This window comes from Procambarus clarkii, chromosome 5 (genome assembly GCF_040958095.1).
Source record: "Procambarus clarkii isolate CNS0578487 chromosome 5, FALCON_Pclarkii_2.0, whole genome shotgun sequence".
NCBI classification, from domain to species: Eukaryota; Metazoa; Arthropoda; class Malacostraca; order Decapoda; family Cambaridae; genus Procambarus; species Procambarus clarkii.
The window spans coordinates 17,309,209-17,322,834 of NC_091154.1; the positions used below are offsets into that span (position 1 = coordinate 17,309,209).

The following is a 13,626-nucleotide window of genomic DNA, read 5'->3' on the forward strand; positions in this document are numbered from 1 at the left end:
ACTTGGCTTATTAGGCAAATCGGGCCTTGCATAGTAGGCTGAGAAGTGAGTTCTGGCTACTAGGTACGACATATATATATATATATATATATATATATATATATATATATATATATATATATATATATATATATATAATGTCGTACCTAGTAGCCAGAACTCACTTCTCAGCCTACTATGCAAGGCCCGATTTGCCTAATAAGCCAAGTTTTCATGAATTAATTGTTTTTTGACTACCTAACCTACCTAACCAAACCTAACCTAACCTTTTCGGCTACCTAACCTAACCTATAAAGATAGGTTAGGTTAGGTTAGGTAGGGTTGGTTAGGTTCCGTCATATATCTACGTTAATTTTAACTCCAATAAAAAAAATTGACCTCATACATAATGAAATGGGTAGCTTTATCATTTCATAAGAAAAAAATTTGAGAAAATATATTAATTCATGATAACTTGGCTTATTAGGCAAATCGGGCCTTGCATAGTAGGCCGAAAAGTGCGTTCTGGCTACTAGGTACGACACATTATATATATATATATATATATATATATATATATATATATATATATATATATATATATATATATATATATATATATATATATATATATATATATATATTATATTATATATTATCTCATTATTACAATTCCATTGTGCAAGTAATTATGATAAAACTGCAACAAGCCATGACGACTACTTTGCACTGCCCATGTTGCAGGAGAGTAAGAAGGCCAAAACATCACTCAGGATGCCAATTTCAGAGACGTAAAATAATGCATTTAGAATCTACTTACGCTGCTTCTAACCACATCAAAAGGACGACACTGGTTCAAGTGTGCATGCAAGACAAGACACCACAGTTAAAACACGGCATCTGCTACATTTCTCAACTACCCTACAATATTTAGGAATGTTTGAAGCATGATTTCTTGTTTAATAGTTAGCCAGGACAAAATGATTAAAATGACCATAATGATATCACAATATTTTTGGAAGATTTACTTGTTCTTCTCCTGTAGACACAAACAAAACGTGCTTAATTATGACAAATTTATGTAGACAAAATACTATACACAATACTGATGTAGAGGTGCAAACAGAGCACCTCATAATAATTAACTTCATAAGTACTAACAATATTTACTAAAGTAAAAAAAATATATATAAAAAATAGAAATAAAAAGCAAATAATCAGCCTTTGTGCCATGCACAACATGTACAAATCAAAACAAAATATTTCCGCAACAATGCTGACGTCGTCATCAGTACAGTAATGCCTAAAGCAAGCCATATCGTGCAGGCAGAATAACATGTTAAATGTGTCTTATCATCCCTACCAATATATAGGGACTGGAGGATATTAAGCTGCATCTTAGGTATGGAGATTAACTACAAACTGTAATGAACATTAACTCTTAAATTGCGCATTGCATCATATGATGCTTTGGAGTACTACGCAAGATTTAAACAGCCCGCGGATACATGGGGTTCACCACACCTTCATCAGGGCTCTTGTAAACAGACGCCATTTTTTAAAAAAATCGTGGGCCAAACTCCCGGGTGTTAGGGGCCTCAGTATTGAGTGAGCTACCAAGCCTGACGCATGCAGCATGAGCTCACAGCACTGCTGTTCAGCTTGTGACCACAGCATCGCCTAAAAATGCCATAATATACTTGTTCATGCTATTATGTAGCGATGATATTATTACAAAAGACCCCTGACTGTGATAAAACTGACCAGGGTTCTGATAATAGCAGGATTGTGGTGATATTTAGCGCTGTGCTCTATGGAGGGAGGAGTAAGGCTGTGGAGGGAGGGTTGTGGCGTTGTCTTCTGACTGTGTGGGGCCACCTTTTATTGACTGCACTCACCATACCAGCTTAGTGGTTCACTATGGTGAACACAAATGTAGATACTTAAATATAACGTGTGTATAGAGGGTATAAACAGCCTCCCCCCCCCTGCTGATGCCAGTACTCGGGCCTCCCCCCCTGCTGATGCCAGTACTCGGGCCTTCCCCCCTGCTGATGCCAGTACTCGGGCCTGCCCCCCTGCTGATGCCAGTACTCGGGCCTCCCCCCCTGCTGATGCCAGTACTCGGGCCTCCCCCTGCTGATGCCAGTACTCAGGCCCCCCCGCCCTGCTAATGCCAGTACTCGGGCCTCCCCCCCATGCTGATGCCAGTACTTGGGCGTCCCCCCCTACTGATGCCAGTACTCGGGCCTCCCCCCCTACTGATGCCAATACTCGGGCCTCCCCCCCCCCACTGCTGATGCCAGTACTCAGGCCTCCCCCCCCTGCTGATGCCAGTACTCGGGCCTCCCCCCCCCTGCTGATGCCAGTACTCGGATCTCCCCACTGCTGATGCCAGTACTCGGGCCTCCCCCCCCCCCTGCTGATGCCAGTACTCGGACCTCCCCACTGCTGATGCCAGTACTCGGGCCTCCTCCCCTGCTGATGTCAGTACTCGGGCCTTTTTCCCCTGCTGATGCCAGTACTCGGGCCTCCCCACTGCTGATGCCAGTACTCAGGCCTCCCCACTGCTGATGCCAGTACTCGGGCCTCCCCCCCACCTGCTGATGCCAGTACTCGGGCCTCTCCCCCCCCTGCTGATGCCAGTACTCGGGCCTCCCCCCCGTGCTGATGCCAGTACTCGGGCCTCCCCCCCACCTGCTGATGCCAGTACTCGGGCCTCCCTCCCCCCCTGCTGATGCCAGTACTCGGGCCTCCCCCCCCCCCCCCTGCTGATGCCAGTACTCGGGCCTCCCCCTGTTATGTGCACTCCACTACTAACACTGCTCAACCACCTTCCTACCCTTCCCCCCCCACCCATCACCCTCTCACCCCCCCTCCCACCGCTCATCCTGCCCCCGCTCGGGGTCACACTGGGTGCACACACACACACACACACACACACACACACACACACACACACACACACACACACACACACACACACACACACACACACACACATGACTCGACTGCCAACTTTCACAAGAGGTCCCATTCATAGTGCAGCATTCAGCTTTCACCCCATCTCTTCGCAGGTGGTGGGAGACCACGGCCCCCACGACCACTTGTACAGTAGTTGTGTGCTTTTACTCGGGGGGGGGGGGGGGGGGGGGGGAGGAGGAGGAGGAGGAGGAGGCAGGGAGTGGTGTACTGGATCAACACCATCCCATCCCCTTCCCTATATCAAGTAAACAACCACCTCCCCCCTCCTTCCTCCAAGATCAAGTACACCACCCCCTTTCCTGTACTTGAGATCAGGTACACCCCCCCACCTTTTCCCCCAGATAAGGTACACCATCCACCCTCCCCCTAATTTTCTGTCTTTATGGTTCTATATAATTTTTGGTCTTAAATGGACTCTTTGACTATTTTTGGATTTCTACTGGACTCTGAATAATTTAGGTCTTTTACTGGACTGAAGAAAATTGGTCTGAAAATGGACTCTGATGAAAATTGGTCTTCATATGGTCTCTGATGAAAATCGGTCTTTTTCAGATGAAATAACCATAAATGGATATACAAACTAAAATTCATGGCTAAGATGTCTGTTTTCCTTAACAAAACTTCTATGAACATATTCTCCGAAAATGGTCTTTGAAAAATTTCGGTCATAAACTTGTAAATAAGCACCTATGATTACACAAACTCAGAAATATTTTCATAATAACTGAACTCTGAAAAATTTTGAATTTTCCCCATAAGAACTCTTAACAAACTTCAATGATCTCCAAAATTATTTCTCTCATCTGAATTAGAAAACAAACAATAATTGTCGGTAGAGTTTACCTGGAACCCTTGACACTCCAGCGGCCTCTTCCCTAATTTACCTGGAAACCCTGACACCTTAGCATCCTCTTTTCCCGAAAACAAAAAGAGGACGCTAAGGTGTCATCCCTACTATTAGTAGGGATGTATTTGTCAGGCCTGTAACTCAACCTGGTGTCCTGTGTCCACTTAATGCCTTCTTGTTGAGACCAACTTGATGCTTGAGATTCCCGGGGCGCTGCCTGGCCTTATCCCCAGGGCCCCGGGAAGATGTCCCCATGTTGCTGGTGGGTCTTGGCCAGCTAATAGGTTTTTAACGAGCCTTTAACTGCCAGGGATCCAGTTAATTGCGTGTGCTACCTTATTCTCGTTATTGGTGCACTGGTCTGGGGAGGCTAATAGGTTTTGTACAGATTTATGGCCATTAGTAGTCATCCCCATTATGTGTATTACCTGCTAGCGGAACACTGCCGACACTAGGCAGTCCCTCAAGGATTTGTTCCTCCTCCAGGCCAACATGGGTGGGTCCTGGGTAAATCTGTGCCAGGATAGGCGTTCCCCAAACATTCGTTCCAACCAAGCCCAACGGTGTTTCATTGCCGTTTTCAGTGGGCCTTCGAGGCCATCGAAATACGTTGCTACGAGTATATCCCTACCCTGTTGCTTGCGTTGCACCGGTTGGAGGAGTTCCTCCCTTGACTTTGATTGGATGCCTTGTGCCACTCTGTGAAGAACTTCTTCAGGGTAACCCCTGTCCCAGAACATATCCCATAGGTCCTTTAGCTGTGATTTCAGGGTCTGATCGTAGTTATAGATGCGTTTCAGTCTGAGGCCCAGAGAGTATGGGTGCGAGTTCTTCAGTGCGAGTGGGTGACTAGTCGTACTGCAGGTAGGTATGTTAGTTGGTATGTAGTAGGCCTTCGTCTCTAGTCGCCTGGTCGCTGTGTTTATGGATACTGTTGTGTCCAGGAAATTCAGGTCCCTTGCGTTGTGGTCCATTGTGAACCTCAGGTTTGGATGTATGAGTTAGCCCATGTGTGGAAGGCGCTTAGGTCCTCCGGTGGACCTATCATGATCCCAAATATGCCGTCTATGTAGCGGTAGTATATTGGCGGTGTGCCGTGAACTACAGCCCCTCCCCCCTACTCCTACCCCTGGCAGGAGGGCAGAAGTTTCAGGTTGGAATTGGTGTTAATATAGTAATGTATACTGAATTCTATCTATGCATGCATGCATCTGTGAAGGTTCCTACAACACCCAAACAACCAAGAAGCTATGGATGAAAATTAGAATTGTTTTACCTTAATGTATACAGGCAATTTGATTTGGCCCACTGGGTAGAAGGGAAAGGCAGTTTACCTAGGCCAACATTTTATATTTCTTTCTCCACATATAACTACATATGTAGTTATATTTTAATATACATCAGGGGTTTTAATTTCCATTGATTAATCCAAGATATACAATTTTCCATCAAAATATAAAATAAGAATGAAAGATATATTAAAGGGGAAGAGGGATGCAAAATGAGCGGGTAGCCTGAACGCAGATGCCATAATGTGCGTTCCATCTCGGGAAATATTGGTGTGGAGTAGACTCTCGGGTTACCACTTTAATATCTCGCATATCCAAAGGTTATGCAAACACCGTACAAGTCACTGGTTATAAGTCATATATGCTATGTCGTTACACACTCAAAAGTTTTTGAGTGTGTAACCAGAAATGAAAAGAGTGACATTGTGCCAGATATCGTTTACATGTTGGTGGTGCCCGGCTCTGGGTCAGGAGGGCGTAAGGTCCAAGAACCAGGAGACACACTCACTAGAGCAACACTAAACAACAACAGCCCAAATGTTTCTCCTGCATCTAGTCAAACCTTACATGACCAACCTGTCAAAGTTTATGCTCTGCAATTTTCCATTCTATTTTCCATAGTGGCAAAATTACAGGACTATTTGTAAATCTAAACCACTACAATATTGATGTTGTCTTTGACTAATTAGGGCCAGGTGGGTTGCTTAAGTTGGTACGCTTCTGGTGCCCTCTGATTCTTCTTATGCTGCCCCTCAACAGCTTGAGTATAGGACGAGTGTGTGATCAGGAGTCAGATCTCCAGTAATTACCTAAGTGTAGTTACAGGATGAGAGCTACGCTCGTGGTGTCCCGTCTTCCCAGCACTCTTTGTCATATAACGCTTTGAAACTACTGACGGTCTTGGCCTCCACCACCTTCTCACTTAACTTGTTCCAACCGTCTACCACTCTATTTGCGAAGGTGAATTTTCTTATATTTCTTCGGCATCTGTGTTTAGCTAGTTTAAATCTATGACCTCTTGTTCTTGAAGTTCCAGGTCTCAGGAAGTCTTCCCTGTTGATTTTATCAATTCCTGTTACTATTTTGTACGTAGTGATCATATCACCTCTTTTTCTTCTGTCTTCTAGTTTTGGCATATTTAATGCTTCTAACCTCTCCTCGTAGCTCTTGCCCTTCAGTTCTGGGAGCCACTTAGTAGCATGTCTTTGCACCGTTTCCAGTTTGTTGATGTGCTTCTTAAGATATGAGCACCACACAACAGCTGCATATTCTAGCTTTGGCCTAACAAAAGTCATGAACAATTTCTTTAGTATATCGCCATCCATGTATTTAAAAGCAATTCTGAAGTTAGAAAGCATAGCATAGGCTCCTTGCACAATATTCTTTATGTGGTCCTCAGGTGATAGTTTTCTATCTAGAACCAGGGAGCCGGTCGGCCGAGCGGACTGCACACTGGACTTGTGATCCTGTGGTCCTGGGTTCGATCCCAGGCGCCGGCGAGAAACAATGGGCAGAGTTTCTTTCACCCTATGCCCCTGTTACCTAGCAGTAAATAGGTACCTGGGTGTTAGTCAGCTGTCACGGGCTGCTTCCTGGGGGTGGAGGCCTGGTCGAGGACCGGGCCGCGGGGGACACTAAAAGCCCCGAAATCATCTCAAGATAACCTCAAGATAACCCCTAGACCTCTTTCTTTATCAGAATTCTTTAAAGATTTCTCACATAATATATAGGTTGTGTGGGGTCTATGTTCTCCTATTCCACATTCCATAACATGACATTTATTAACATTAAATTCCATTTGCCAAGTGGTGCTCCATATACTTATTTTGTCCAGGTCTTCTTGAAGGGCATGACAATCATCTAAATTTCTTATCCTTCCTATTATCTTAGCATCATCAGCAAACATGTTCATATAATTTTGTATACCAACTGGTAGATCATTATGTAGACAATAAACATCACTGGTGCAAGAACTGAACCCTGTGGTACTCCACTTGTGACATTTCTCCATTCCGATACATTGCCTCTGATTACTGCCCTCATTTTTCTATCAGTCAGAAAATTTTTCATTCATTTTAGAAGCTTACCTGTCACTCCTCCAATATTTTCCAGTTTCCAGAACAACCTCTTATGTGGAACTCTGTCGAAAGCCTTTTTTAGGTCCAGATAGATGCAGTCAACCCAACCATCTCTTTCCTGTAATATCTCTGTGGCTCGATCATAGAAACTGAGTAAATTCGATACACAGGATCTTCCAGATCGAAAACCATACTGTCTGTCTGATATTATATCATTTCTCTCCAGGTGTTCTACCCATTTAGTTTTGATTAGCTTTTCCAATACTTTCACTATTACACTTGTCAATGATACAGGTCTATAATTGAGGGGGTCTTCCCTGCTGCCACTTTTGTAGATTGGAACTATGTTAGCCTGTTTCCACACGTCTGCTACGATTCCTGTACACAGGAATGCCTGAAAGATCAGGTGAAGTGGAATGCTGAGCTCAGATGCACATTCTCTCAGAACCCATGGTGAAACTCCATCTGGGCCAGCTGCTTTGTTCTTACTGAGCTCCTTTAGCATATTTTCCACTTCATCTCTAGACACCTCTATCCGCTCTATGTTGTTCTCTGGAATTCTTGTTAGAGACCTTATGCCTTCCAGAACCCAAGGCAACAAGGATTTACAGCAGGATAATCACAGCTTTTGCTGCTACTCAACCAGTATAATGATGACTGATGCATTAGAAGAAAAATAGAATACAGATGTGGTATACACGGACTCTGAAAAGGCATTTTATAAATGTCATCATGGAGTGATAGCCCGCAAAAGTTACTCAAAATGTAAAGAGTAATAGTCAATCAAATAAAATTGAGTCCAATCTCTGTTAAAAGCTCTGTACCTCAGGGTACAGTCCTTGAACCACTGCTACTCCTTATTCTTGTATCAGATACGGTATAGACGAAAATAACTCTGCTTCATATCATCCTTTACAGATGACACAAAATTCAGCATGAAAATTACCTTTGCTGAGGACATTAAAACTATATGCAGATGATAATTAAGTTTTAGACTGGGCAGCATAATATAACATGATGTTAAATAGTGATAAATTCCAGGTATGCAGCTATGGTAAAATTGAGGACCTTAAACATAATACAGGGTACAAAACAATCAAATCTGCCCATAATAGGAAAGCAGCATGTAAAGGATCTGGGAATAATGATGTCTGAGGAACACTTACAGCATACACAGAAACGATAAAGCACCTAAATTATTGGGATCGTCTCAAAGCCCTCCAAATATACTCCCTAGAAAGGAGACGAGATATATATATATATATCAAGTAACACACACTTGAAAAATACTGGAGGGCCAGGTCCCAAATCTACACAGTAAAATAACAACATACTGGAGTGAACGACATGGAAGAAAATGCAGAATAGAGTCAGTGAAGAGCAGGGGTGCCATAAGCACAATCAGAGAACACTATAAACATCAGAGGCCCATGGTTGTTCAACATTCTCCCAGCGAGTATAAGAAATATTGCAGGAACAACCCTGGACATCTTCAAGAGAAAACTTTATAGTTTTCTTCAAGGAGTGCCGGGCCAACCAGACTGTGGTGGATATGTGGGCCTGCGGGCCGCTCCAAGCAACAACCTGTTGGACCAAGCTCTCAAGTCAAGCCTGGCCGTTGGCCGGGCTTGGGGAGTAGAATAACTCCCAGAACCCCCATCCAGGAACAATCCAGGGTGCACAAACTACCACTCACAGGATGAGTATAGGGTGCACAATAAACTGCCACTCACAGGATGAGTATAGGGTGCACAATAAACTGCCACTCACAGGATAAGTATAGGGTGCACAATAAACTGCCACTCATAGGATGAGTATGGGGTGCACAATAAACCGCCACTCACAGGATGAGTATGGGGTGCACAATAAACTGCCACTCACAGGATGAGTATAGGGTGCACAATAAACTGCCACTCATAGGATGAGTATGGGGTGCACAATAAACCGCCACTCACAGGATGAGTATGGGGTGCACAATAAACTGCCACTCACAGGATGAGTATAGGGTGCACAATAAACTGCCACTCACAGGATGAGTATGGGATAAACAATAAACTACCACTCACAGGATGAGTATGGGGTGCACAATAAACTGCCACTCACAGGATGAGTATAGGGTGCACAATAAACTGCCACTCACAGGATGAGTATAGGGTGCACAATAAACTGCCACTCACAGGATGAGTATGGGGTGCACAATAAACTGCCACTCACAGGATGAGTATAGGGTGCACAATAAACTGCCACTCACAGGATGAGTATGGGGTGCACAATAAACTGCCACTCACAGGATGAGTATAGGGTGCACAATAAACTGCCACTCACAGGATGAGTATAGGGTGCACAATAAACTGCCACTCACAGGATGAGTATGGGGTGCACAATAAACTGCCACTCACAGGATGAGTATAGGGTGCACAATAAACTGCCACTCACAGGATGAGTATGGGGTGCACAATAAACTGCCACTCACAGGATGAGTATAGGGTGCACAATAAACTGCCACTCACAGGATGAGTATGGGGTGCACAATAAACTGCCACTCACAGGATGAGTATGGGGTGCACAATAAACTGCCACTCACAGGATGAGTATAGGGTGCACAATAAACTGCCACTCACAGGATGAGTATGGGGTGCACAATAAACTGCCACTCACAGGATGAGTATGGGGTGCACAATAAACTGCCACTCACAGGATGAGTATAGGGTGCACAATAAACTGCCACTCACAGGATGAGTATAGGGTGCACAATAAACTGCCACTCACAGGATGAGTATAGGGTGCACAATAAACTGCCACTCACAGGATGAGTATAGGGTGCACAATAAACTGCCACTCACAGGATGAGTATAGGGTGCACAATAAACTGCCACTCACAGGATGAGTATAGGGTGCACAATAAACTGCCACTCACAGGATGAGTATAGGGTGCACAATAAACTGCCACTCACAGGATGAGTATGGGGTGCACAATAAACTGCCACTCACAGGATGAGTATAGGGTGCACAATAAACTGCCACTCACAGGATGAGTATAGGGTGCACAATAAACTGCCACTCACAGGATGAGTATGGGGTGCACAATAAACTGCCACTCACAGGATGAGTATGGGGTGCACAATAAACTGCCACTCACAGGATGAGTATGGGGTGCACAATAAACTGCCACTCACAGGATGAGTATAGGGTGCACAATAAACTGCCACTCACAGGATGAGTATGGGGTGCACAATAAACTGCCACTCACAGGATGAGTATGGGGTGCACAATAAACTGCCACTCACAGGATGAGTATAGGGTGCACAATAAACTGCCACTCACAGGATGAGTATGGGGTGCACAATAAACTGCCACTCACAGGATGAGTATGGGGTGCACAATAAACTGCCACTCACAGGATGAGTATAGGGTGCACAATAAACTGCCACTCACAGGATGAGTATGGGGTGCACAATAAACTGCCACTCACAGGATGAGTATGGGGTGCACAATAAACTGCCACTCACAGGATGAGTATAGGGTGCACAATAAACTGCCACTCACAGGATGAGTATAGGGTGCACAATAAACTGCCACTCACAGGATGAGTATAGGGTGCACAATAAACTGCCACTCACAGGATGAGTATGGGGTGCACAACTAACCGCCGGATAAAACATTAAGCATGATCATTTAAAATTTTACTTGCGTCAAATCCTGAGAATGGGCTGGATTGTCACCTTTTATTTTTGTTTATTTATAGAGAGAGAGAGAACTTTCACAAGTAGTAGAGCTGCGAGGTTCTGCAGGCTCTAGAGCAGCCATGACCAAACATGTGTGTTAACCTGCTTGATGCGGTTCTGGGAGCTGTTCTACTCCCCAAGCCCGGCCCGAGGCCAGGCTTGACCTGGCCTCAGAGGGGGTGTTATTCCAGCTTTTATATGCCTACTTTCATAAGGATTACTAAATAAACTACAGTACCTGGATCCACTGAAATTTTGTTTGAGGAAAGGAAAAATGGTTAAATATTTAAGTTTCATGCTGGCTCTGTTTTGGTTTAGTTAGAGTAATGGTAATAAGCAATATAAATGGCATTTGTGTGTTACGTGCAGCTGTCCAATCTGTAGTCTGGTGGCAGAAAATGTCAAGGTAGTATAACGCATCCAGTATGGCTTTTTTCTTTCCATGCAGATGACGCAGCAAAAACTGGACTCATAAGAACAAGCTTCTGGTACACTAGTTTCTGGGACCATAATAGGACTGGCTTCCGGCTAGCCGGCATCTGGGCAAGCTGGCCTCTCGGGCGAAAAATGATGTTCCATTCAAGATTTCATCAACGTTTTGCTTCTTCTGAATAAGCAGATATTTCAGCAGAGGTCCCACTTATCACACTGTGAATCTTGGCGGCTAATTGCTTCCAAAACATTTTTTGGCCATGGTTATTTTCCAGTGTTTACGTTATTAACACTGCATATTTGATTTTTTTAAAAGTACTTTTCAATATCCAAACCCAATTCATTAAAACCATCTTGCTATTTACGGTAACAAATAATCCAAGTTGTAGCTTTTACAAAGTCCAGTCTAACACAATCGCATTAAAGCTTATTCTTAAAACTATAGTATTGATGTGTCAATATTAAGGCCATCATTAATGATGGTTTAAAACCATTAAACATGGTTTTCTAGTTATACCTAAGAACTTTATGTTAACCCTTACTGTATATATGATCTGCTTCAAACAAAATTTTTCCATGTAGCAAAAGCAGACTTGCATAATCCATTTGATTTCAGCCCCTTACATTGAAGGCATTTTTGTGTTTATGTCCTACAATAATACAGTACACAATATATATTCAACAAATGCATTTATCATGCGATCCCATACAGAAGCATCTATTACCACTATTTATACAACAGCATGCAATTTCATGCAATGATGACCAAACCAAATACAATGGGGCCTCGACTTACGATGCTAATCTGTTCCCAGAGACAGAGCGTAAGTCGAAATATCATAAGTCGAAGCGATTTTTCCCATAAGAAATAAAGGGAATTGAATTAATCTGTTCCCCACCCTCCAAAATATTAACATACAAGTACATTTTATACTGAATACAATGTTTTTTTCTAACTACAATACAGTACCTAAGTTTCTCTTACCTTTATGGAGGGCTCTTGATGGCGTATGGAAGATGGTGATGAGGGGGGAGGAGGAGAGATGTCACTGTTTGGAAGGGGAGTCCCCTTCCATTATCACATCAGGCAGTGATGTTTTCTCTGGGGTACTCTCTCTCCTACGTTTTGCCTGAACACCACTAGGACCTGGTTGTGATTAAATGCTTGTTTGTCTCACTACAAATTTGTCGAGACATTTGTGTTTCCCTTTGTTTTAACATTTGTCTGTAATGATGCATCACAGTGTCATTGAATAGGTTAAGGCAACGGCCTACTGCAGCTTGATTTGGCGAGTCCTTTCAGCAAAGGTTTGCAATTCTTCCCATGATGCACACATTTTCCTAATTGTTGAGGAAGAGACATTCTGTACTCTTGTTTCTGCTCTATTGTCATCCTTACATGGGTTTTCATATGTTGAGCCTTACCACTGACTTTAATGGGACTCATGGCGTGATATATAATAATTACTTTAATGTTCAAAATGCAAAAAATCACCACAAAAACGGAATTTCTTATAGGCGCGATCGTCACTAAGCGGGCAGCTGTAGTAAACTGAGGCAGATCGTCCGCGTGACCAGGAACCACGTGCTCGGTCGACCCGAACGTGTACCAACAAATATCGGAAGTCGACGACACCATCGGATGTCGTGTCGCATTTTTCGATGAAATTTACATCGTAACTCGAAATTATCGTAAGTAGGGGCAATCGTATGTCGAGGTGCCACTGTACCATAGATGAAGAAACTACGACATTTCAAGTCAATTATCAAGTTGATTGTGATAATCAACAATAATAGTCCAGGATGGAGCAAAACGTCGTCGTTTCTTCACCTTCTGGTGTGTGGTTTGGTCATCATATCTTCAGCCATGTTATTGTGACTCATCATCTGCAATTACATACACCTTGCAATATCATACAGCAGCAGGAGCCGGTCGGCAGAGCGGACAGCACGCTGGACTTGTGATCCTGTGGTCCCGGGTTCGATCCCGGGCGCCGGCAAGAAACAATGGGCAGAGTTTCTTTCACCCTATGCCTCCTGTTACCTAGCAGTAAAATAGGTACCTGGGTGTTAGTCAGCTGTCACGGACTGCTTCTTGGGGGTGGAGGCCTGGTTAAGAACCGGGCCGCGGGGACACTAAAAAGCCCCGAAATCATCTCAAGGTAATCTCAAGATAGCATTCAAGACCATGCAAGATACACCACCAAAATCCAGGCAGACAGCTGGACAATGTTGCACATCTCTGGCATATAAACATCCCAAGTTACAACACCCACTATTGCACAACACCT

The 13,626-nt window shown here is 43.8% G+C and overlaps 1 protein-coding gene across 1 annotated transcript in view; it reads right to left on the reverse strand.

Moving 5' to 3' along the window:
* Nucleotides 1-13,626, reverse strand: part of LOC123763861 (WD repeat and SOCS box-containing protein 1) — a gene marked incomplete at its 5' end in the record, with an annotated part of 102,780 nt that overhangs the window by 66,192 nt on the left and 22,962 nt on the right. The window contains one exon of the mRNA XM_069302837.1: nucleotides 800-829. Within this exon, the coding sequence (XP_069158938.1) occupies nucleotides 800-829 (30 nt within the window). The remainder of the gene's footprint in view (nucleotides 1-799; nucleotides 830-13,626) is intronic.